Source organism: Barbatula barbatula (assembly GCF_947034865.1).
Source record: "Barbatula barbatula genome assembly, chromosome: 4".
In the NCBI taxonomy this organism is placed as follows: Eukaryota; Metazoa; Chordata; class Actinopteri; order Cypriniformes; family Nemacheilidae; genus Barbatula; species Barbatula barbatula.
Window position 1 is genome coordinate 23,931,169 of NC_136768.1, and position 27,178 is coordinate 23,958,346.

Here is a 27,178-nt window from a genome sequence, read left to right on the forward strand (position 1 = left end):
AGGGAGAAGAGAGGGCTTTTACGCTCTCTCTGTAGCTCCTGATGCAATTCCATTAGTTTAAGAAGCACACTTTTACTTCCTCGATTGTTTGTGCTCTTCCAGCTAAACCTAGAACAGAAATAACACACTAACGCACAATACAAGCACCTAGGTTCAGGAACTTTCCTTTTGAATATCTCAGTATCTGACATTACACCTGGGTACACAGATTCCCCTCGTAAACTCTCGACCACAGATTTTCTTTCTCCGTCTAAAACTGGAAATACTGTCATTATTTAGTCAAACCTGTGTGCTGATATATATTTTTCTTCTGGTACCCAAAAGGATATTGTGTGAAGAATGTTTAAGCAGCACGGGTTTATAAAGTACAATGGCACCTCGCAACTATCGAGCTCCAGAATGTGCAGAGACGCACCACAAAAGTAGTTCATATGTACGAAAGTAGCACATGTAGTATAATGAATAAATAATAGAGATTCAAATCTGAGATCCCAGTGAACTTGCTCATTTTTCCTTTCATTGAAAAATATGGTTTTGAGCAACATGAGGAGAATTAAAGAGGGAATTGTCATTTCAGAGTAAAGTAGACAGGCTTCATAGTCTCTTTTCTGGGGGACCACTTCATAAACACTTTAACATTAACTTAATTAACATTTGCATCATTTGAACTATGGAATTATTGCCTTTTATTAAAGTGTAAATATTACAATGTCTTTAAAATTACATTTCATGCAGTGTGTAATGTTGCTGTGTGTGAATGTAAGCAGTCTGCCAAGTTGTAAAGCCATAGTGAACGAATAAAGTTATTGGCTTGGGAAAGAAGGAGTCGACTCTGAATCACGCAAAGGAGCCGTCTGTCGTTCGAATTTCAGTTCTGGGTCAGATTTGCCCCACTCTGTGTAACGCCCGCCTACGATCCATTTACGACACTGCACGCGGTAGACCAATCACAGCAGACTAGACCATCGGACCAATCAGATCAGAGTAGGCTGACAGAAAGGAAAGGGTTAGACCGATGAATCGCCGGACGAATCATTTGAGAGTCATTATAGAAAAAGAAGGTTATAATAACTGCCTCTCAGTAACTGAGAACATTAATAGTGCAATATGTACACAAAATAAATCTCCAGCATTTTTCATAAGATACCAAGATCAACCGCTAGATTTCAATGTACCATACAGTTTGTTTAAAGGTCCCATTCAACAAAAATGTTTTCCATGACATGGATTTTTTTGTCTTAAATTAGACCCATCTAAGATTGTATGCAACTGATTTAAAGGAACAGTCCACCCAAAGTTCACCTCGAGTTATTCCAAATCTCTATCATTTTCATTGTTCTTATGAACACACAGAAAGATATTTGAAGTAGGCTTTTTCAAACATTTTGGGTCACCATCGACTACCATAGTTGGAAAAATGTCTTTGTAAATGTCTTTATTTTTTCTGTTAAGCACAAAATAAGATATTTTAAAGAATGTAGCAAAGCAAACAGTTCTGGGGCACTTTTGACTACCATTGTCCTTTTACCTACTATGGTAGCCAATGGTGGCAAAGAACTGTTTGGTTACAAGCATTCTTCCAAATATCTTCATCTGTGTTCATCAGAACAAAGCAATTTATTCGGAACAACACGAGGGTGAGTATATGATGACACAATTTTTATTTTGGGGTGAACTGCCCCTTAAAAATGTAAACATTCAGACAACCAACTTGTAAGACTAGTCTAAAACAGTTTTATGCAACCGGCCCATTGTCACAAACTGTAATCTATTAATTTGTGTTCGTGATATGAATTTCCCACTTTTTGAGTCAGTCAGCATGACGATTCAGTCTAACATATTTTAATATGCGGTATCTCTCATATGTATAAACATATATCAATGCAATCTGATCGGAATTCTGATCTCATTCGTGGGACTTCCTAGATATCATTCGTATGTTTTGTTATGAATTGACTTTGCCCCGTAACGTTTTAGGGTTTGGTGTGAAGAAAGGTGTTGGTCAGCCACCAGCTAAAATATGTACAACTTCTTTTGATATCAGGTATTATATAAATGTACATACACGCGCGGTCTGTATATTAAAAGTCGTGCTGAGTGACACGGAAAAAAATCATGCTAAAAATTGCCTTGAGACTGGGTTGGGCATAGAACACCTTTATACTATCTTGACAGACCAGAAGAGACACTTGAAAATGAGTGCAGTCGTATAATACAGCAGCATACATGCGTTGTGTTGGTCGGGGGCTGATCGATTTGCCTGGTGAAGATGTGGTTCATGAGTTTACTGCTTCCCTGCGTGCTCCCTTAAAGAAGAGTTAATGCGGGAGGTTATGTGGCAGAAAGAATATGAGCGACAGGCTGCACTATCAGACATCTGACTGAGGGGCTCATTGAGCTGCGACGGAGGCATACGGCTGTCAGTAAAAAAAGGACAGGAGAGAGCGGCAGCCAAGCAGAAAACTCGGCTTTTCCTGATGCCACTTCCCCATGAGCGACTGATTGAATCTAATTGGCAGGGGGACGGAAAGATGACAGAGGCTCCCAAACACAGAGCGGTCCCTACTGCAGCCCCCACGCAACAGAAACAGGCATGAAAAAAATGCTCTGTAGTATCTACTTCAGTCACATTATCCCTTACGAGCTCAGCCAAAATACGAGACAGTAATAGCCACCTCCTGTTTAAACAACAGCCTGACTGTGCACAGGGCCTTGTCAGCCCTGGGGGATACAAATACAATTGCATGCTGGGCCAATAGTGCGATCTTATTCACATAGAGAGAAAAGAGTGCAAAGAGGTAGATAGACAGAAAGATACGAGAAGAGATAAATCTGAACGTCTCGAGAGCACTATTAATGTGGTTTTGGAGGCTGTCTGACTGGTGGTATTTTGTAACGGCGCTTGGCTCTGCATGTGAAGGACAGCTCGAACCCTTTGCTCTGAGAGACATCCAGCTGATAAGGATGAAAGAGGGCCGCTTCATCTGTATTCTATGACAAACCCTGCGGCACACTGACAAATCCACAAAAACCACAGGATGCATTTCCAGCAAGGAGCCTGACATCCAGTGTGAGCTCTTCAAGGATTGAGGATCATGTGTCGAAGGCTGGAACTTGACTTGGCATAAATGTCAAGGATCAAACTTGAATCAATGCTAACTGTGTAAGAGATGGAAGAATAGGCTGGCAGGCAACTGTCTGAGCATGTGTCAATGCAATCTGCAGCCCTGCGCTTCCTATCAATAAACTGTTTTAATGGAGCAGGGGACCAATTGGCCAAATCAAATTGTTAAGGCCTCAGGCCCCATTTGCTGTGGCGTTCTCCACCATTGCATGCAAATATTTATCAAATCACCCAATCTTTATTAGCTCCGCTGGCAATTAATTTGTCCTGGCTGTTTAAGCACTTGCGAGAATGGTGTTGAACTGGTTGGGGAATAACAGATGAGAGGGATAATAAAATGGATACATTACCTAGAGACCTGCTCTGCTGAAAATGCATCATGGACCATTTATCTTTAGCTTTTATTGCCTATGCAACACTGAATGCAATAAGATGTAATATAGCGAGTGGGGGACTAATGGAAACTAATGCAAAATACAACAATATTTGCTTCTCTTCAGTATATGAATGATTAACAAGTCCCTTTTTTTCTTCCTACTTCAACCAATTTCACACGTTCCATTTCCGCATTTGACACCAAGCCCCAGGAGCCGCGAGGTGCAAAACGGTCGCAAACGGATTCATTTCTTTTTCTTTTAAGTTGGCATATAAAGAAACGAGGGAGGGCGAGAAAGCAAGGGAAGCCAGGAAAAATAGGCTAAATAAGCAAGAGGTTCATTAATATCACTGAAGGTGCATTTTACTGACAAAGGGCCTCGAGAGGCAACTATTTATTTAGGAAATTAATAAAAGTGAGCATTTGCCCCAGTGTAAAAGCCACTTTCTGTCCACAGCAGCAGTTCTGAGCACGCCCCGCTCCCCTCCACTGTTCCTCCGACCTTGGTTCTAATTGCGCGCCGGATCCCCGAGAGAGCATGGTCCCCCCTAATGGTTTATAAACAATTTTAAAGGGGCTCCACTCCTCTATAACCTTAATTAGTTTATGGTCCTCTGGCTCACAGCCCTAGACCCCGATGCTGCAGCTGACCGAGGAACCAGTAGGGGGTCTAGTACTGGACTATTAACCTTACTGAGAGGAACATTTATGGAGTAGTGCACTAGTTTTCCCCCCATACATATACATAATGCATTATATGAAATGAATGTTTCTAAACGCGCAGAGAACCTGCAGGTGAAACAACAAGATGAAAAACAGTTTTTAATAAGAGCATCCACTGTCTCAAGAGGCACATTCTGCCATGTACACAGTACGTATTTAGCAGTGGCTTTTATCTAAAGCAATTCGCAGTACTTTATAATGTAGCATAATGGGGTATAATGAATATTCCAGGTTGAATGCAATTTAATCTCCACTGACATAACCTGTGGTTTTGATTACCATGGAAAACAAGTCCAATTTGGTTTGCATAAACTGGGTATCTCAGGTCTACTGGGTATCTTAGGTGAAAACTGGCAGAAATTGAGGTAGATTTATTTTGTTATAGCTCTAACATACATTTTGAAATCACTGTAATTGTCTGTAAACATTTGCATATTCATACAGAAAAATATTTTAGAGGTCATGAAAGTTGTTAATGTGATTTTAGGAAAATGCATTAAATGCTGAAGTAATCAAAGTCTGCTTTATTGTCAATTCTGCCACATGAACAGTACATTCATATAAAATATATAAAGATTATGTCAAATACAACTATAAAAAAAGCAGATAGGTAATGGCAGATAGAGTGCAGAACAGTGAAATATACAACAGTCCAGATGTAAGGTAGTGCAAAGAGCTTATTAGTCTGTTTAAAGTGACAAGAGTGCAGGCTTTGTTTAACCTGTCAGAAAGGTAGTTGAAGAGGGGCAGACCGATGCTGAATGAGGTAGTGAGCAGTCCAAGGCTGCATGAAGTGACTAGTGCGGGTCAGTCTATTTTGGGGGGGGATGGGAGGACCTTCGGATGAGGTCAGAGTTCAGTGGTGCATGGGGCAAGAGAGGGGAGGAAGGGCAGACACGGGAGGGAGTTTAGCTTACTGACCAGCTTACGGGCTTTGCAGGTGAGACGGTTCCTGGTGTCTCCCCTCCCGGGGGGAGACACCGATGATCTTCTCCGGTCAGCTGTGGCCTAGTGGTTAGAGCGTTGGACTTGTGATCAGAAGGTTGCTGGTTCGAATCTCAGTGCCAGCAGGTCATGACTGAAGTGCCATTGAGCAAGGCAACTTACCCCTGATTGCTCTGCAGTAGTGTGTCACTGTAAAAAACTACTTGTAAGTCGCTTTGGATAAAATGAATAAATGTAAACACTACACAGTGATGCAGCCTCAGAAGGCTCTCTATGGTGCCTCTGTAGAAGGTACATATGATGGGGGCTGGGGCTCTGGCTCTAGGAAGTAGAGACGCTGCTGTGCTTTCATGGCCAGTGTTGTTGGTCCAGGAGAGATCCTCAGTGATGTACACCCCAAGGAACTTGGTGCTGCTCACGCTCTCCACAGTCGACCATTGACGGGTGTACTCTCCTGAAGTCAACAACAATCTCCTTCATCTTCTCCACATTCAGAGAGAGATTGTTGTCACTGCACCACCGGGCCAGGTGGCTCACCTCACTCCTGTAGTTTGTGTCATCTCTGTTGCTAATGAGACCCACCACAGTCGTGTCGTCCACAAACTTGTTTAAGAGGTTGGAGTCGTGTTCAGTTTGATGGTACTGGATGTGTTACTGTCGACCCATACTGCCTGAGGTTTCCCCGCCAGGAAATCGAACAGCCAGTTACACAGCGAAGTGTTCAGTCCCAGCTGGACCAATTTGAAAATGACCTGTTGAGGGATGATTGTGTCAAATGCTGAACTGAAGTCTACGAACAGCATTCTCTTGGACCGATATGCAAATTGAAAGGGGTCCGGGGAGGGGGGAACTTGATGTTGTGCATGACTAGCCATTCAAAGCACTTCAAGAGAATAGGAGAAAGCTCAACCGGACGGTAGTCATTTAAGCACGATGGAGATAACTTTTTTTGGAACTGGAATGATGGTGGTATCTTTGAAGCATTTGGGGACAACAGCTTGACCCAGTGAGATGTTGAAAAAGTCTAAGACATCAGTGAGTTCTACAGCATGGTCTCTCAGCGCGCGCAGTTCATTCGGTGCCTCACTCCTGTTGTTGTTGGAGCTGGGAGGGATTTATACAGCAATGAGAAGTATGGCTGTATATTCCCTCGTAGATAGAACGGCCGGCACTTAATAATCATAAACACAGTGGGCGAGATGCAGTAGTGGGGGTCTGTGATGGTGCAGTACTCCGGAGTAGGTCCCGCAACTCTTCGGCGTCCGCGAAGTTTAGCTCTAAAAATGTTGCATTTAAAGACAGGTAGACGCGACGAAGACATACAAATACACTGCGACTTACAAGACAGAAAACACGAAAACAATAATTGCATAATTTCTCTGTTTCTATTTGCATTTATTTGTTGGAGAAAAGGGTAAAAAAAACAGAAAAGATTCTCTGTATTTTTTCACACATTAAATAATGAAAAGAAAGTCTTTTGCATGGCCGTTGACAGACTTAGAATTTCTATGTTGAAATACACTGGACTGGAATGGCCACAATACATCTAGAAATGCTAATTAAATGAACATTTGGAATGGTGTCTCTTTTTTTTTCTACGACAGCACTTTACCTGCGTGTTGGTTGCTGAAAGTTTTTTGAATGTATTTCAGAGTACCTAACAGACATCTAAATTTGGAAAAAACCTACAATATTTTGGATATGTCCTTAAATTAAGCCACTAGGTCACGCCATCCCATCATGCACTGTAATTCCTTTACTTTTCCAAGCAAGCAATCCAACTGAAAAACAGCATCAGCTCGCTTTATACACGAGCCGAAAAATTCCATCTGGAGTTAACAGATGGCTGATATGAGGCAGTTTCTCCTATTTACATTTGGCGAGTGTGTTTTTTGTGAGTGTGTGAGTAGCATTACTAAAGGAAGACAGCAGCAGCTGGATGCCCTTTGGGCTTTAAAGAGAGATGAAGAAACAGTGGTGCAAGAGGACTGGAAACGAGGAGAGTTGATCAGAGAAACAGTGAAGTAAGAGAAAGCAAGTAAGGCAGCTGCTGCGCCAACAGTGAAAGATCGCAGTAGAGCTGTACGCACAAGCTTAATAATCTGGTCTCCATCAGCCTCTCGGGCAAGTGGATATTAACACACCTATCTGGTCTCCTCAAGCGTGGGTTGCGACCTCCCTCGTCTGTTATCATGCCTCTTATTTGTCTAATCTCCATTGTGCAATGGACCAGCAATATTTTATACACACACACCTGCTTTCTGTATGAAGGGTTCTTTCTTGTGTAATGCAGGTGAAGTTAAGTTTAATGGTAAGAGCGATAGGACAAAGACCACCAACTAAATTTACTCTCACATAAGCTATATAATGTGTGCTATATAATACACGTGTTAATGGTGTAATATGTAAATAATAATAAAATAAGTTATTCATTTGTTTAACTCCACAAACAATAAACCCAGATCAAAAAAATCTGTCCAACAAGTTGTTCCCTGACATGAATCTCAAGTGTCAAAGAACCGCTACATTCAAGTGAGCATCTGGTAACAGTAAGCGGATCTCAGATCAGCACTCGAAGCAGGTGCTGCGTTTGAAGGCACGTAAGAGGAGTATAAACGGTCACTGGCAAAGAGACAGCTGGAATTAGAAGCAGTGTTTTCCCTCGAGTCCGGCTATCATTTGTCAGACACAGACTTTAACATGCCTCCCAACAACAGCATCCTACGGATCTAGTAGGTAACAAATATGGCATCAAAAAAAGTCTTTACCTTTTACGTACTGCACAACCCTGTTTATCTTTCAAATATCATTGGCCTAATGGCTTCTAAAACATCGCTGCCCCCCAAAGTCCAAAGGTCATGCGTTGACTATTAACCTCTGCACAACACACTACAGCTCAGCATTCACTGTAAGGAGAGTAAATTGCGTTCCTGCTGACAGGAAGTCTCGGATCCATTCAGTCTCAGCCAGACCTCGTCTCTATCCCAACTCCATGACTGACTGGAGTCTAAAGGTCTCCTCCTTGAGCTGCTGCTCCCGCATGCGTGTTTACACAACAGCTGTCCACGTTCACTTCCCATATGGAGAGATGTTGAGTCTGACGGCAAGATGGAGAAAGAAGAGTCACCAGTTCTTAAGGTTACATTTTTGTGAGACGATAGTCCAGGTTTGTGGTTTAGGTTTTCTAGCAATTCTTTATACGATATGCTATTTGCTCATGCACAAGCTGAGGTGACCATCAAAAAATAACCAATCTAGAAGTTCTCTCTTCTTGAAGTAGCGCTGAGAATTTACTCGAACACATCAAAGCATTTCACTCAATGCTGTACATTTGTATCGATATTTTGTATGAGATCATTCATGTTTAAGGCAGTGATTGTCCTTCTGTCCTACCGGTTCTCTTTAAAGTCAAGGTAAATGTTTGCTCAAGGGTTATGACTTATTAATAGGAAGACCTTAAGCCCCTGGAAAATAACTGTGTTGTTTGTCACTTGCTAGCCGAGCTGGCTGGTTTGTGTACATGTGTGGATCCATTAGGTGCAAATCCATCTGTATTTTCAGCCCCGAAGAGGGGAAATGAAAAATGTGTGTAAAGCAGGCAGCTCAGGCACCAGCCATTATCTGCAATGTCCAACCCTGAGGCCAGGACACCACAAAACAGCTTCTGCCTCAGGACCGTCTGTGTCATAAATATCGCAAATCAAATTTATATTTTCACATTTATAATCGGGCCCTCACCTGTTTATCCCAAAAAGCCTCAAACAACTTAAAGCCACATTTCGTAATTTTGATCCGCTAGATGAGACACTTTCGAAACAATATAAGGCGAAGTTAAATGTCGTTATGTAGGAGTGTAGAATTATGACATGTCGTTTTCACCACCAAGAGGCGTATGGAGATCGCCCATCATGTTCACGGACGACATAATGAATGATTCATATTTTAAACTGAGGGTCGTGCGGAGCAGCGTATATTGAGCCAATGATATGCGACAAATACAAGGGAGACAAGGGACGGGCGATTATTTTATATAGGAATTTCTCTCTATTTGCACATTCTTGGGGACGTTCGAGATAATGTAAGTACACAACTGCATGAAATATATCACACTGTGCGAATGATTTTAGGAGTTTCATCAAATGATTCCATATTGTAGCTTTAATGTGAAGAGGAGCAGGTGCGTAGGTTGCTTATGTTGACATGGGTTCAAGTCAACTGTCATTTCCCACAAAATAGCATCCGACAGATCAATTTATAAATCATTATTATAAGTTTACTTCTTGTCAATCGGGGTAGGCAAGGAGATCACAGATTTTGATGTGCTTGCTAGAGAAGAGATTTCTGAATGGATTGAAGCTTTGACACTAAGCCTGATCTGTACAGTTCAACAGCTATGATGTAAAATCCCCCGTTCACCTAATGTTCTTTGTTGAAGTGATGGGTTGTCTTCTCTTTGAATTTACTGAATAACTACAACGCATTTTTGAGCAATTTGGCATGTTATAATTAATCTGTATTTTGAATGTTATTATGGCTGACAGGGGTTGAAGGTCCTTTTCTGTCATAACGGCACTCATTTATTTTGCTAAATAAAACAATTTCAAACATCAATATATTTCATATTGAACTTGAGTTTTGGGTCTTGTAAAATGGCTTCATTTCCTATTGATGTCTCTTTAAATTCAGACATACTTCATGTTTTTTTATTTACCCACCTTTGTGTCATTTCAAATCTGTGTTGTGCAATAAATCTCAGTATGCAGTAGTGCGAATTACATATTTAGCAAGATTTTCAGTGAATTTTTCTACAAAGTTCATATCAGACAGGAAGAAATATTATAAGTCACATGAACAATTTCTTGCATGCTGATTCGTTCATTTTATATCTTGAGCCCCTGGTCGTTTTTTCTTTTACGATACTGCTCCACCGTATGAAGCACTGACGAGTTACCTTTGGCGCCCACCATCCTTGGTGAAGTGTACGTGATAAAACTCTCTTATAAAAATAAATATCTCTTATAATGGGGCTTTAAAACTGCAATATTGCTCTATTGTCCGACACAGGAGGGAAATACAATACTTGTAATTAACAACATTTTCTAACCCTATGCATGTAAAACGGAAGTGCTCTCCTGAGAACCGAACACAATTACGCATGGCTGGGACCATAAAAATCACACTAAAAACTACACCGAGTGTTAACAACCACTCCGAAACACGCAGAGAGCGCAGTGCAGCCGACGCTAACAACTTGTGAGTAAATGTTCAGAGCTATCAGCAGCAATAGTGTGAAGGTGTAAGGAAAACAAAGATTGGCGAAAAATCATTAGCACCTGAGAGAATATGCTTTGTAGACACAAATTACTGCAGTAATTACAAAATACCACAAAAGCTTTGGCGGGCCTGGAGAGCATTTCAATCTAATGCCGGAGAGGACGGATGTCTCACTGAATACAAATGTTCTTTATGTGTTAGGAGACTTGCGTCCAAACCAAGTGCGTGTGAAGGAGTCCTCCGTCTATGTGCACTTCAGCTTAATTTAAAGACAGACACCTTTATGTCCCAGGGGTTGATATTTACAGTATTTAAAGTAACTAATAGAACACAGCTTTTCGTTATTTTAAGGTCACATTAAAACTTATCTTGGAAACTTGGCCATGCTTTCACATATTTTTGCTACTTCTCAAGAGCCTTCCATGTTTTTATTACGCTTTTATATTTCAGATCTTGAACAAATAAACGCGATTTATCCCTATGAAAACGGCACCACGATTTGCTAAATTCTGCCTTGAATAGAATTCTGCTTGAAAGTGCACTTGTTTTAAAGTCTACCACGAAACCAAAGGTAACTCGTGACGTGTAGAAAATGAAATCAAATAATGTCTTATAGCATGCCTATTATTAGCATATTTATATAGCTGTTTATTAGTACTTATAAAGCACATATTGTGCATGACCTTAAAGTGCATCTCAAATCCTACCCTAAACCTAACAACTACGAAGAAGGAAGAGTGAGGAGTTTATTGAGGCGTAAATCGTGGTTTGTTAATAGCGAGAATTGGACCTTAAAATAAAGTGTGACCGACTTTACTAAACCCTTTCGGTGTAATGCATTATCAAGGGCTATAAAATGGTATAATTGTTCATAATGTGTGTTGTAATACGTTAAATGTTGTCGTCGAGAATTATAACCAAAATAAAAATGTGAAAAGTAACAATGAATCGATGTCGTTGCAGTTATTCGCGAGACAATACAAGCTGCATTACAAGGCATAACTAATACATTCAAACTACTTTTATAATGAATTATACATGTATGCTTTACGTAACGTCAGGTAGGAAAGTTCAATCTCAACAGATGCACGGGGCTAAAGGTGACCATAGTCAAAGAAACATGGAGAAAAAACTGAAAAAGCCACACGGGACTCCTTTTTCATCCTCTGCGAGAGTATTGGGAAAATGTGAGGCTAAGTAGGCAGCAACCACCTACCTTCAACTGGATCGCATGTCCCGTCTCAGCGGCGTAAACAGCAAGTGTCTTTACGCCCTTAAATCAATTAGAGACACGGCAGGCAAGATAAAGTGAATATGGGGCGGAGGTGAGGGTCGATGTGCTTTCCCGTGACAATTCAAGAATTGCTAGGCCCTTTTGGATAAGGAGGTTATTTCCTGCCGGTGGTGCGGAGTGAGAATATTCATCATGGATTTTATTCCAGGACAGGCCAGGCGAGGAAAGGCAAGGGGAGGAAACGGGACAGGACATCTACACGCAGGGGACCCTCACCACGACGCATTCGTCTCTTTCCCAGCGGTGTGCTCATCTTGCGCACACACACACACACACACACACATGCAGTGAATGTAATCAGCCCAGCACGCTGGCAGATAGGGAATCAATTTACCTGAATCCCGTCCAGGAGCTTGCTCATGCACCAGAAGCTGTCAGCCTCGATGTTCCGCAACACCTCTTCCTGCAAGCTGGAAACATTGAAATTTTCCACCTCTTCCTCTGCAAAGAGTAAAAGACAGAAGAAAATAAGACGAGAAGAAGAATAGAAAGACAAATAGAAAAGGATTGAGGGAAAAAAGCTGTGTTACCCAATAAGAAAGAAAGAACCATACTGTGCGCTTTAACCAAGGGTCTTGAGACTTTTTTAGGCCAAGCAGAATTAGAGCAAGGACCTTGACATTGAGTTTTCCATTTTAGGCTTGGACTTAATGAGAGTATAATATCATATGCATTCATATCATTTTCATAACCGTTATATTGTAAATCTAATGTTGTACAGTATTACATGCATCACTGCAATTCACTTTCCTGTGGCTCAGTGGTTTGAGCATGGCGCTAGCACGCCAAGGTCATGGGTTCCATTCCAGTGGATCGCACATGGTCAAAGACAAATGTACAGTACAATGCAATGGAAGTCGTTTTGGATAAAAGTAATACTTATGCTACGGTGACATATAATGAATAACTTTACCCTCATGTCATTACAATGCTGCATGACTTTCTTCTGCAGACCACAAAAGATGATATCGCAAAGAAAGTTGGTAACAACACTGACTTCTATTGTATGAGACGTTCCTCAAAATATATTTGAGCGTTTCTAAAAAAATCATACAGGTTTTTGGATGACATGAGGGTGTATAAATTATGATTTCCAGTTGCAATAAACCTCTTCTTAAGTTAAGAAAACCCTTGACAGTATTGTCACTAAGAGTTTTGTTTTCTTATCTTCAGGGCTTTCTTGCAACAGGGCCCTGGACTTCAGTACGGACTCAAATTGACCCTTTCATTAGATTTTCTTCAACATTTGATGTGATTTCTCCAGAACTATCAAAGACCCACCCTGTAAAAAAATATCTTCTAGAAAATAGAATAGTTCTACCGCTTTTGGGCCATTCACATGAACATATATTTCAAAAGAACTAGACGATGTAAAATACAGAACATGCGCTATGGGATAAAAAAGTGGGCAAGCTAGAAAGAAGCTGGTATTATTCAATGATATGTCATCCAATAAAGTGTAACTAAATGTGTAGGTCAAGAGCTTTCTCTAATATTGTAGCAGACAAATATTAAATGGCATTTACAATTGGCATCTTGTTCGTATAAAGTAAATGCCTTTATTCTTTGTTGCTAACAGGTATAATGTGTTCATTCAAATCCAACAAGAAAATATATACACATTTTCTATTTCGCTCACAGGTCAAATGGATATGAAAATATATTCACATTTATTTGATGTGACATTATCTATGCAGCCTCGCGCATGGTTTGAGCGTTAACATGAGGTCTCACGATTTGCCACACAACAAACTCCACCGCTAAATGTCAAAATCATTTTCCCTGAGCACAGGCGAACTAATCCAACCTGCAGACTCCAGATTTATTTAGTAACCGCCGCGAATGACTCAAACCGCAGCTCTGACAGGCGAGGTACAGGTTGAGCAGAGACAGGAGATCATTGAACTAAACGCACGCGGCGCTGCCGTCTCCTTGGCAACATGGATCTAACCTTAAAGCGTATGGCGAGCTCTGGCTGACAGGACCCGTGGGCTGCTGGGAATATTTCAAGAGCTGTAGTTTAGTGAACGGACATCCAGCTTTAGGCCGCCCACTGCATTAGTGTGCCCTTAAACGCCGCTGGTGCTCTACACTCTTTAGGACGCTCAACGCGGTCGGATGTCTGACAGATCACAGCGGAGAGCAAAGATGGAGTCTGATATCTGCACTACGGCAAAAAACAGAAAGGCTTTGAGTTTGGGTCTAAATGACCTCCAAAATGGCAGACAAGCACATTGTGCTTTCACATAACGGCCTTCCACTTTGGAATCAAGGTGCTCGCGAGGCTTCCTAAGTGTGCGTGTGGGCTTTAATAAGGCGGTGTTAATCTCTCTAGTTGCGGAAGCTCTCTCCAAGCGAAATCCCTTAACAGCACTTCCACTCATCACAAAACAAGGACACACAAAGATGAGAAGATGAAAGAGCAAAACAAGTCAACAGCACCTCCTGTGGTCAACTATAAAACTGCCAGCAAAGAATGGCTTTTTGGCCTTAGTATCTGTTACACAGTGGACCCCAAAAGTACTTGGACACTTTAGATGCAAATATGAAAGTAGGTCTATCAAAGCTTTAGATAAGTACAGTACAAAAACAATGGTCATTCGATGGAAAATAGCACAAGCATACAAAAAAAAGATCTGCTTTAGGCAATAAAACTATTTTTTTTAAATGCAGTACAAATTGAAACTTTTTTGTTGTCCACTGTTGGTAGATGTTGATATGAACAAAGCTTTTGCGTCATTCGTGTTCAGATGCCACCCTGTTTGATTTAGGTTTGTTTCTAATATTTACATTCATTCATTTGAGCGAGTTTAACTATAATATAAAGTTGTTTTACCTGCTTTTGAAGGGATGGTTGACGCACCAATGTCTGTCTTAATTTACTTAGGTCGTTCCAAACCTGCATCAATATCATTGTTCTGCTGAACATAAAGGAAGCTATTTGGAAGAATGTCAAGATCTCCTCCCCCATTTAAAGCCATAGTAGGGAAAATAAATACCATGGGAGTCGGTGTTCATAAAAAAACATCAGAGTTGGTCTCGCTAGATTTGGGGTGCCATGCAAAGTCAAAAGATATCCAGTTTTCCCATGATGATTCGAAAAAGTGCAGTGATAGTTAGGTGCACGATAAATTGCAATTCCTATTCAAATCGTGATTTAATCGATGTGGCCATCGCGATTGTGAAATGAAGCAGCTTGTTCTTGAAGCACGGCTCTGTGATCTGTGGGAAACGCTGCTCCATCTAAAAGCACTGCGCGTTTAAAAACCCCATCAAACGTCATCAATATAAATATACTTTATTATCATGAAAATACCGGAGGAGGCTAGAAAAACAGTGATAGAAAGATGCCAGATAGGAAGACGGCAGTTCCTGGTTATCCGTGTGATATTTCTTCAACGGAGCGTTGGAGTTTCTGTGTGAGAGCTGCATTTAACAGTATTTCCCTGACAAACTGAGCATAAAACATCGCAGTAATAACACAATATCAGTAATAACGGTTATTAATTTCATGGTTATCATACATATCGGTATGTCGCAACATCCATTTTTTAAATCACGGATGATCACCAACTGACTTATGAGTAAAGTATCAAAATGTGAAATGGACTGAACAGTGTATTACTCATGTAAAAATTATGTTTACACAGATGCATGCATATTCACAAAAACAGGTGCTTTGATCCGTGACCACGGATCCACCCGGTGAGGTCACCGTAACACCATCTGTCTGAGCGCATGCAACAGAAAAAAGCAGATGTCTTTAGAGATCTATTTGTGGTTCACTCGAGCAGACTTCAAACCTGCTGCCTTTCTCAAGAATACTCCCAGAGGTCTCACCTGGTCTAAAGACCTCAAAAGCCATTTAAGATTCTTGCACAGAAACCCTCCAAAACAAATTAAAGACTGATTAAAGGTTCCTAAGAGGTCAAGAACATTTACAGACTTCAATATTAGTATTTATTTGGGTTTGCAAGCACTGACAACATGAATACCTGTCTGCTACCTTAGCCCTCTAACTTAGAATAGTCGCTAAGGAAGGGCAAGGGATTCCGCACCCTTGTGGTTTCATCAGCCACAGTGTTGACAAAATCTCACGATGTCATTTTCTTACAGCTCTTGAGAGACTTACGGCTCATGTGTTTGGCCAGTATAAATCCTATATAGAAAACGTACGTGGCTGTAAGGAAATATGTTATCCAGCAGGATGAGGTCATATGCCCCCCAGGCCACTTGTTTTTACCAAAAAGATCACAGATGAAGACATTTTTTTCAAGAAAATAAACAAGGCTAAGAAATAAACCATTAACAACACAAATCATTCCATCTGTAGATCGAATCACTTAGGCTGTGTAAAAAAGCAAAGGGTTGGACCCCCTGGCATCAAAAAACAGCCAGATGCAAGAAGCTGGAATCATTATTGACATCAGACTATGCACGAGCCTGTGGCATCATATGGCCGTTTGCAGGTCAACGAAAGATGTCGACTTCAGGTTAAAGGATGTTACAAGCCTCTCAACGATTAAGCAAGACAGCCCAAAGCATCATTTCCAGCTACAGTTCCCTCTGATGGATAATGCTTTTTGACCCGTAGGGTGTTCTAATCCTATAACCCCGGTAGCGCCCACTACCGCCCTCTGTGTTGGCTAATGAGTGTCGAACGAAATGTGTAATTGAAGGCAAGGTTAATTAACATGGGAGTCAACTCCGCAAACATGCCATTCCAACCAGGCAAATAATGAGCACTGGGCTGGTAATTAAGGTGCAAAACCAGTAGCAGTGAAAAGTGTAGATCCAAGCAGTGATTTATGGAGATCATCAACGAGTCGTAATGATCAAAATGTCGGCAGTAGGGGAGGGACAATGGCAATCAGAGCAGATGAAGTTTCGCGAGCGGTCACTAGATGCAGTTGGTGGAAGGGGAAGGTCCGAAACAGCTTCATTATATCACATTCCAAAAATAAACATCCCAGGCAAATACCAACCTGCCAAATATTCCTCTTGTGTCATAATAAGGAAACATGCCTAATAACATTTTTTTTTAAATGAATCACAGGGGTACCACACAAAATGATGGATAACCAATGTGTAAAGTAAAATTAGAGTGAGTGGTGCTTGCTCACCACCAGACTATCGTGGGTGGTTGCCAGCGTGTTGTTATGCCCACACTTATGGGTGCCCCAAGTTGTTTTTGTACATACAGTTGACGAGTGCTTTCTGGGTTGACTATGTAGTCTCTATGACTACATTCATATCGGTAGTCGAATATTACCTTCTGAGAACAGAAGAGTAAAAGGTAAAAACCCATGAAATTCAGATTTATGTTGAGAACTGAGTACACTGATCAGATTTTGCACAGCATTTTTGCATGTCACATTTCCACACGGCGTAAAACATAAATATGTCAGATCTTTGCCTATTACCTATGTTTTTTGCGTCTTTTTTATGCAATAAAAAATGCTGTGTTTGAGAGTAAAACTAATTATTTTGTAATTAAAAAATTAAAAAAGTGCCAAAAATCTGAAATTGATAACAAATTAATTTGCATTGCGTGCAAATCTTAGAAATGTTTTCTTTTTCTTTGCGCACTTCATTAACTTTTCATCACGAAAATACAAATATAGCTTTTGTTTCTGCTGTCTTTTTTGCAGCTAACTTATTGCTGGCTAATCCACGCTAACACCAACTACAAACGGGTTTAGCTAACGTTACGTATTTAGATGGGAAAGCATAATAATTAAGTTCACTTGACATAGAGTTTAAGATATTAAATTAGTTATCTTACCCAGTATACGTAAATGAACTGTTGTTCGCCATTTCTGCTGGAAAGTCGCTCTTCTGTCAGACTGGCGGCAGGGGGAAAACGTAGTGGGCGTGATCATTTTGTCACTTCAACCATTGGGAATGACCAATAAAAAAGCCCTTTCGTCTTGGTGGGTAGAGACCGCACACGGAGATACAGCTTCACTCGAAAAAAATTCAACTCGAAAAGCGAAAGTTTTCAACTCGCAAGCCAAAAAAAGACAGCAGAAAAGAGAGCAATATTTGTAGTTTCGTAATGAACATTTTTGGAAAAAAAAACATTTCAGAAATTTGCAGACATTTGAATTTTATAATCGATTTCAGATTTATTTGGCTATCTTTTATTTTTTTAATTACAAAACAATTTACTCTCAAACACAGCATTTTTTATTGCATAAAAAAAGACCATAAATACCTACCAACACAATGTCATTTCCATCTAAACAGCCGTGATCCACAGTGTAGACAGTAACTTGGATGAAACATGAAATCATACATTTTGGAATGACAGCACGAAGACCGGTTTTCTTTTCACGCACCTTGCGATATTAAATGCAACCTAATTGGATTCTGTTCTGTCAAGTATCAAGAGAAACAACTGTACTGTTATTTTTAAATGTTTTAATTTGAGGTATTGTTCTTGATCACAGCAGTGTGGGATGAGTTATGTGCCAACTTAACACTCTTAGGACTGGGCTTATTCAAATACCAAAGTTTGAGCAACAGTAATAGTGACGCTTGCCTTAGCAAAAAAAAAATTAACCTTTTGTCTTCATTAGAAGCAAATTTCGTTTCATTACAGAAACCAGATGTTTCAGTTTATTAAATATGAGTGAAGACTAAATGCAATAGAGAGCTACTATCCCTTAGTGCAACATTAAAAATTAGACGGTAAAATGCTGCTCCTATGCATTTCAAGTGTGCAAAAGAAAATGACTTGACTTAAATACAAATCAATACCAAGTGGTTTGATGTAATGTCTGCATTTAAAAGAATTACATGTAAAAGCTTTTGCTATTGTCTGGGAGGGTTAAGGTCCATGAAGTCCATTTAATAATATTCTGCACAACTGCAGTAGTCTTGTGGATGTCTTGACAAGTAACAATTCAAACTTATTTTTGAACACATCTTAGGGTTCATTTGTGTGCAGTCACAGAATAGGCATAGTCCAATACAACTAGATAGCAACAGCGTGGTATGAACTTGGGGATCTGGTACAGAAAGAACAACACGCATCCCTTTGTTGCCATCTTCATTCACTGCTACTAAGACATTAGCGTTAGTGTTCGAAAGGGCTTCAGCATTGGGCGAAAAAGAAGTGAACATCCCTGAGAGTGAAATATGATGTCAGATTAGCCCATTAAACAATTAATTTGCTTTTATTAGAAGCGTAAGGGGTACATTACATGTACTGTAATGGAAAACTCATGAGCCATTGAGACTACGGCCAGACAGCAATGGCTCACTTTCAGTTCTTCAAAATTGATTCCAAATAATAAATAAAATTGATAACAAATGTAATTATTTAGTAACATAGCAAATACATTTACACGGATGACTGCGTGGCGTTCCCATAAAACACGACGGATGCTAAGAAATGGATTTAGTTAATTGTTATAAACTGCGCCGAGTCGAGCATGACACGTTTCAGTGATGTAAATGAACCGAAAGTGATTTCTCAGAACGAGGATCTGCGCCGAAATTCAATTTATAGCTTTTTATAGCCAAGTAATTAAACTAGATCCAAAAATATTCAATAACTGTGATTAGTCAGAGAAAACGAATGACTTTATGACAGGGCAATTTTTCCAGATCATTCTAGGCATTTTACATTCCCAGCCGAGCAGATTGCAGATCACAAAACTAGACGTGGCCTAGCTTGTGGTGAAAACTGAAGAAATCTAACCGTGTATCAAAAGTATATTTTATAACGCTATTTACTGCGCTGTTGTTGATTGTGTACATTCAAGGTATACGTTCTTGTGCACGTGTGTTTCCTTGGGAATCGACTCGAAACCTTTGCGCTATGCCATGCTCTAACACATGGTCTTGTAGATCGATTGCTTGGTAATGTTGTTTTTTTTATATACCAAGACTTGTTAACATGTTTAAGCTTAACGCTAAAAACCTTCACAAAACAAAACGTTAAACCGGTTAACAAAGAAATGGTGACTTCAAGCTGCTGGTACTTTTTCTGTCAACAAGACATAAAACGTCTCAGTGGGAACTGGAGAACAAATACCTGCCAGGACATCTCGGGCATCCCGAGGTAGTCACTTAACAGCTCGTTAGAACAAATGAGGAAAGTCAATCAGACCTGCATTGAAATCAGCACTGGGCACAGTTCTTCAAAGGGAAAACTCCGGACAAACCGATACTCATTAGGGCCTCAATTGTGGGTCACACACCACTAACCGTTCAATTCAGCCGTGGAGCCCAGTGGCACTTAGTCGATGATCGGTCCACAATGGCCTTCCCGGAGACGGGCAGAAAGCAGGAGTCAGCGGTTACAGGGTGAGTGAACCTAATAATGCACATGCCGTAACAGACGTAGGTTATTGAGAACCTATGAGCTGTGCGATCCAGGATGCCTCCAGGGTGAATAAATTCACAGTATCCAGCGTGAACTCTCGGGCAGATATGTGCTTATCCTCTATCGAGCAGGGTAATGTAGAGTGGTTAATGCCGTATCTAGCTTGGTCCCTCCTGCTCTGCGAGCTTCTCGGCACCTGCCAAATTCGTAACATTTGTGTAATTTCATCACGCCACTCATTCACGGTTAAGCATTCAGAATGGCAAATTGTCAAATATGTTTGCATTAGCGTATATGTCAGCGGTGCTCATTGGCTGTAGATTGTTTCTGCGCTGAGCCTGCAAGGCCGCCAATGGTTCGGCACCCCGTATCTTCACTCGCTAACACAGACTTATTTTCCCACCAGATCCCCATGCTCTGCAAACAAACGTCGTCTTGTAGTGCCATCCCATAACGGGAAGAAAATCGTTCTCACACACCTCCTCTGGATCTGTTCCACATTTGTGCAATGACCTACCCGCTGCTGCAAGATCAACAGATCCTGTCGCCATGTTTAAGAATCGGCTGAAAGCCCATCTCTTCCGTCAACACCTGACCGATCACTACTTCCATTTCTTTTCTAACATTTCTATTGCATTTCTTTCTAAAAAATATCCATAGCTTTGTATACAGTGGTAGGCTATACGAGACCAGTTTTACTGCACGTATGCTTTTTGTTGTCCTTATGTTGGTCCAATTGCTTCTATGGTTTACCTCATTTGTAGGTCGCTTTGGATAAAAGCGTCTGCTAAATGACTAAATGTAAATGTAGTCTAATGCTATGGCTAAGAGGTGTTTAGCAGTGACAATATTATTAAATATACAAACGCACTTCTTCAACGTCCGTATTTGCAAAGGTCTAGTACTTTGACTAGACAGATCGCGGTGGAATGCAACAGCATGCAGCCTTCAGAAATGATGTCCACGTACGTGTGTGTTGGAGACATTTGCAGAAGTTTACACTAAAGTTTGCACAGTTCAGCGTTTACTGTCATTTATAGTACAGTTAACATTTCGGTCCAACTGATTGGTCCAACGCTGGTTTTTGCTCAATTAAACAGACCTGCAATATCCAAATGTAGATTGACTACATCCAACATGCTAACTGCAATTCTGTACCCATTTACCAAAAGACAGATGTGAAGCGTCTTTGCATGTTATGTGCCAGCTCACAAACATGACACGACATGGGTACATCTTTAACTGCTCATTGTGTCATGTATACCTGTAGTGTGATTAATGGACTAGCATACATATATACATTTTCATATTTGGTAGAAAAACCCCACAGTGGATGAATTATATCTTATTTATAACGGCTCATGTAAACGTACTTCTTGTACTTCTTGTACGGCAACCAACTTCCATCTAGTAGAAAAACTCTTAATCCCCTCTTCCACCATTTATTCAGGTGTCCATAGTAATAGTTCATCCAATCTTCCAGATCTTTAAAAAGTACAAGCAGTGAACCATGGTCGCCCTCCAGAACTCTATTCTGGGAGAATCTATACCGAAAGATGATGCAAATTGCACCATCTCCTTCCAGAATCAATAGCATGCCACACTCCTGCACATACCATTTCATCACACTCATTCCTTTTAATTATAAAACTCTATAGTGGCCTAATGGGAAAAGAGCGCTGGCCTGAAGAGCGGACACAGAGGACAAGTAGAAACGGAACAGACAAAGAAACAATCCCTTCCAGGACAAAGCATTTGGCCGATTGGATGACTACTTTCATGAAGAACAGCACTGTAGATTAAAATTATTGATAGAAAAGTCACATGAAGCTCAGATATTATGCAAATGAAGCCACCTGGTTAAAAGAATAATGAATGAGGATATTAGAAGATGGCTATGATTTTAAGCTTTTGTTTGTACTGAGAATAAGAGCCAAGACAGATTTGGAAAATGTTACATTTATGAGAAAATGAATGTAAAAGCGAGTACCCCCTCTCAGGAGCATAATAACCTCATAATACAATTTCATTTTATACATCCAAATTATCTTATTTGTAATTACAAGCTCCGTTCAGCTTGCTGGAAAAGTTTGAGAAGTTTATAGTATCGTAATACTGATTTTACTTTCCAGAAACCAGTTCTCACAACACGATCACAATACTTCTCATATTGCTTATCACAATATTTATGAAATAAACAAATCATAAAATATAATAATGCCGTGTTAAAATTCCAATTCAGTGAATCGCGCTCAAACTACAAGCTTGGGTAGGAGAAAAGAGCAAGTGTATCCATGTGACTCTGAAAGGCTGAAATACACTAAACTACACTAAAACTAGACATCACGCACTTTCAGACTTGTTGAAAGTTTGCAGAGAAAAGCATCATGTTGATCATCATGTTGTCATTCAAAACATTTATGACTTTTCTTCTGCAAGGCGATATTCACCAAACTACACTGGCCCCTATTGACTTCCGTTGTTTTTGACACAAAACTGCCGAGACGTTCCTCAAAATATATGTTGTGCACAGAAGAAAGAGTCATATGCAAGTTTGAAAGACATGACACGAGGGATTGAATTGAATCAATTACGTCAAGTTTGATTTTTATCGTCCCTTTAACGTAAACAGGTGCGTTAACCACTTATGTAGTAGAGTCCATCAGATGCCGGGGCTGGATTATTTACAATGATCAATATATCATATTTGTTCAGTAGATACAAACATCAGTAAATAATGAATAAAATCATATTATTTGCCAATACTAGTACTAATAAAGCTAGATAAACCTCATGTAAGGGAAGGGTCGCGCAAGACAAACCCACCTTTCCAATTTGCCCCACTTGTCAAATGTCTGTCTCTGAAAGAAATCAACATTTTCAGGAGTTAGCTTTGCTGCACAATGGCTTGACTAACATAAAGAGGATTTCCTTCAGACGAATCGATAGCACTGAATTCAACCTCAGTGGTTTAATTCCATCACGCCCTGGCACTCTAAATGCAACGACTTACAAAGCTGATTAGCAAATTCATTTGTTAGGGAGCAAATGCTATTCAAATATATTTTCAAGGCTCTGTGCTCAAGAGTAGAAATGCACAATGAAGACTTTCCTTGTCTTCCGCTGCATTTATTTACTGGCGTAATGAAAATGATTGTTTAATAATGCAAAGCCCTAACAGCAACGTACACTCGAACAACGGACTGACCGGCTTCTAATTCAAGAACGATTGTTCGTTTAAAGAAATCACATGAATCTGGTAAAAGTCATTAATTATTACGCAACTCTTTCATACTCCACCACACTTAATGGGGGCTTTCGCTTTAAAAACACCAGCCTACGTTCAGCAACGAATTGTGTATTACCGCTTAGGGCTGGGTATCGATTCTGATGATCCCATACGATTCTATTCCGATTCACAAACTCTCGATTCGATTCGAGTCAATGATTTAAGATTTAACACAAATCCAAAAGATATTTCTAAACAAGATCATAAACATCAGATTACAATGTTGAATTCTAAAAATAAATGAAGAGCCACAAACCTGTATATTCAACTTTATTTTTGGGTACATGTGGGTATATTGAAACCGTCACATACCTTGATCAAACAGGGTGAGGTTATTTTACATCTAAGTAGCCGTTCACGTTAACGAATGTTCAGTGCTTGCGGAAATATGAAAGAAAAAAATCGATTCATAGCTTTTGAAAAACGCTTCATTACGAAAATATTTTGTAAGGCATATATACATTTCGACATTTTATGCATCTGGCGTACACTTTCATCTACAGTGACTTTGGTGCTGTTTACATTAGCCCGTTGCATTTTAAAACGAAAAGGATCCTCGCTTATACTGCCGTTTCCACATGCGTTTCAGAAAAAATCTGCGTTTACACTACACTGCCGAAAACGCATGTCGCCCGACCATTCAGGCATGCGCACATAAATGTAAACAGTTGTACGCGCATCCATACAGGCTGGTTGTTGATGACAGTTGGTTACTAGACCGGCCAGTTCAAAAAGAACCTGATGGCGAGGAAAAACAAGGACGTCTTCGTGTGGATAGATGAGTTTATCTATATCATTACGGAGTGAGCTACTTAAAAAGCATACGGCTCTTGATTCTCTCTCGCGTTGCTCTAATCTTAACGTGCCGATCATTGTACGCTGCGCTGCTTGAAGTCAAACAAGCCTGTTGTTTACACGGTCGTTGCGATGCTGGTCATTGTAACCTTCAGGTACCATAAAGGCTCATATGACAGCATCCACGTGCTGGCTAGCAGCCGGTTCCTCTATAACAAATGTGACGTAATGACGCGTAGACGAAAGACCCCAAATCTCCGGGAAAGACGACTCGACAAGGGCAAATTACAAACCATTATTACAAGCTTTCCGTGGTGAAATCCCGCAAGGGGAGTGACACAGTTTTAAACACCGTTCTTTCACATACTTGTTTAATAATTGGTTTTCGCTCATTTTAACTCAAAATAACGTACGCCACTTTAAAAGTACAGTAAAACCAAAATGTATTCAAACGCCTTCAACATTTCTCACACTATCACAGTTTATGCGCTATAATTTATAAAATGGTAATAAAATATGACAACTCAGTCAGAACAAATTAATCTTGATAATGTCAGAAAGCATCAATGGATTAGGTTGAATAGCTGTCAGCTGTTAATTTAAGTACCAGTGTTTCCCATACAATGCATTAACGCAGGTACATTAATGGGCGCCCAAGTATATTTGGCATCACCATCCGTGATAATGACTGTATCATTGATCGATTAACTAATGCTTCTGCGTCTTCTCTCTTTCCTGACTTGTTTGATGTGAGTAGCGTCGCGTGCACTCTCTTTCTGTGTGGATGTGAGCCCTCGGCCTCTACCAATGAGTTTGGGGTAGGTAGCTCCGTGTAACACTGTATTAGTGCAAAATCCATCAGTAAAAAGATTATATCTGGTGTCTGAATATTATTTGGTTTGACTGTATATTACTGTAATCTGAATTAATTTGAGCCAACAGAAATTGTGTCAAAAAGCTTATATTTAATTGTTAACAGTGTTACCCTTTAAGGCTAAATGAAAGGTATTGTGTCATTACGTTCTTACGACATATTAACGGTGTGTTAGGGACACTTTACCTCATGTTCATACAACGCATGTAAATATAACGTCAAATAAAAGTCCTTCGTTCTTGCTGTGAACGGATCTGAAAAGATCCAGCGATGTCTCAAGAAATCCACAGGTAAATGACGTATCCTGAACGTTTCGTTTTAAACGTCTCGTATATCAAATCGGTCGTCCTCGAGCTCAAGAAATCCGTCAAAGGCAAACAGCTACTTAACTGGTTAACTTGTCAATGACGACCTGGATTGTCCATGGCAGCGGGAAACATCAGCGATGCAAGTGACACGCAGCCTGCACTGGTTGGGGGTCGCGTTCGTTCCATATGAAATAACAACTCACATGCGTGAGTACTTAATTAAATTGCCCTTTTATAGAAAATGTCAAAAGCATGCACTTTTGTGTTGGCAGTCTGAAGTGTAGACAAGAAATTAGGGAAAAAATAGCTCACCTACTTTAACTTTTGAGCAGCTGTTGAAGCTACACTTCCAAAGATGCATTGCCAACAAAACTGACCATTCTTGGCGTTGAACGTGCAGCGTTACAAAGGCATTGATGGATATAGGTCTCTCACCACAGTCGAACTATGATATTTTGCTGCAGTTTGGCCTTAGCAGTCAGCACTTGGCTCAAAGAGAGCACTTTGAAGGAGTGTCTGTCACACATGGCACCATGCCTTATTGCACCGGGTGGAACTGTGGGTAATTGTGGGTTGAGAAAGTCAGACCCACTCACATTTACATTTTCCTCCAAACACTGCTCTATATTCAGAGAAAGTTCACCGAAACAACTTAATGGTGGGAGAACTGAAGATCTTGTTGTCTCCCAACAAATATGCAGATATACGAAAACCCACGCATACAAAACGAATTGAAACACAGTGTAACTTTCAGCCAAAGAGCAATTAAGCAACTCATTTTTGGTATAAGTGTGCTGGGGGAAAACGACAGTAAAATCTAAAGGAAGCAATAAACACTTTGGTCCAACCATGTTCTGGTAGAGTTCTGGAAGAAAACAAAAAGTGCATAAAGAGTGTGATGCTGTGACTACCAATGATAGCGTAGATTGTTCTCTGCTAACTGATGCAGTCAGATATTGCGGCTGAATAGGAATGCCTGCTGGAAACCAACAGCAAAGGGATTTGTGACCTCCACCAAGTGTCGATCTAAACAGCCCTTCAACACAACTGCTTACATTCAGGTTAAATGGCACATCATACTCTATATGTACAATGGCTCCCATTGTACAATGTGAATGTTTCTGGCAATATAGACAAATGTGATTAAACTTGAACAAACAATGCTGTACCCTTCTTTGGCCTCAAGAGTCAGACATAGTCAAAACAAGTTAGAATCAAAAGAACAATTTGTTCCCATCCACCAAAACTTCTGCAGTGCTTGGGAGAATATACACACTGCGCCTACACTCATTCCATGGTTCAGTTTATAACTGTCTCATAAGTTCATTCAAAAGACCCACCGGGCCTTTCAAAATCATTAGGCTGCTTTGGACTGCCTGTTTAGTTTAGTGGAGATCAAGCACTTATGCAATAAAGGTGGAAAGGTCAAAAAGAGGGAAAGGGCTGAGTGTAATTACACCGAGTGGCGTCTAAAAAGAGGGGGCTTAAAAAGGGCAGGTTAAGAAAAATATCATGAAGTTCAGACCGAGAAACGAAAATAAATTCATGCCATCGGGCTTATCTCAGTTGGTAAAACGCCCACGCTGGCATAACACCAAGGGAACAACGGGGCAAAAAAGGAATAACTTTGTAACATACATATGGGACCTTTATACGTCTGGTATCGTAAAGGGGTTATCGACTCACCGATATACTCGAAAACATAAACAACGAAGAAGGGCGTCACGAGGTCATTGATGCCCTGAACGTAACCGCTGGCTGGATGCCGTATCGCCCAGATGAACAGAATCCGCTCAAAGATCTAAAGGCAAAAAAAAGAATATATAGTAACAGACATGCAT

At 40.4% G+C, this 27,178-nt stretch overlaps 1 protein-coding gene across 2 annotated transcripts in view; it reads right to left on the reverse strand.

The window, feature by feature from the left end:
- The window catches only part of tbc1d22a (TBC1 domain family, member 22a), a 105,336-nt gene that overhangs the window by 45,470 nt on the left and 32,688 nt on the right, over nt 1-27,178 (reverse strand). For both annotated transcript variants that reach the window (XM_079454763.1, XM_079454762.1), the window contains exons 8-9: nt 27,024-27,138; nt 12,071-12,177 (exon numbers count right to left, since the gene is read on the reverse strand). In XM_079454763.1, the coding sequence (XP_079310889.1) occupies nt 12,071-12,177; nt 27,024-27,138 (222 nt within the window). The remainder of the gene's footprint in view (nt 1-12,070; nt 12,178-27,023; nt 27,139-27,178) is intronic.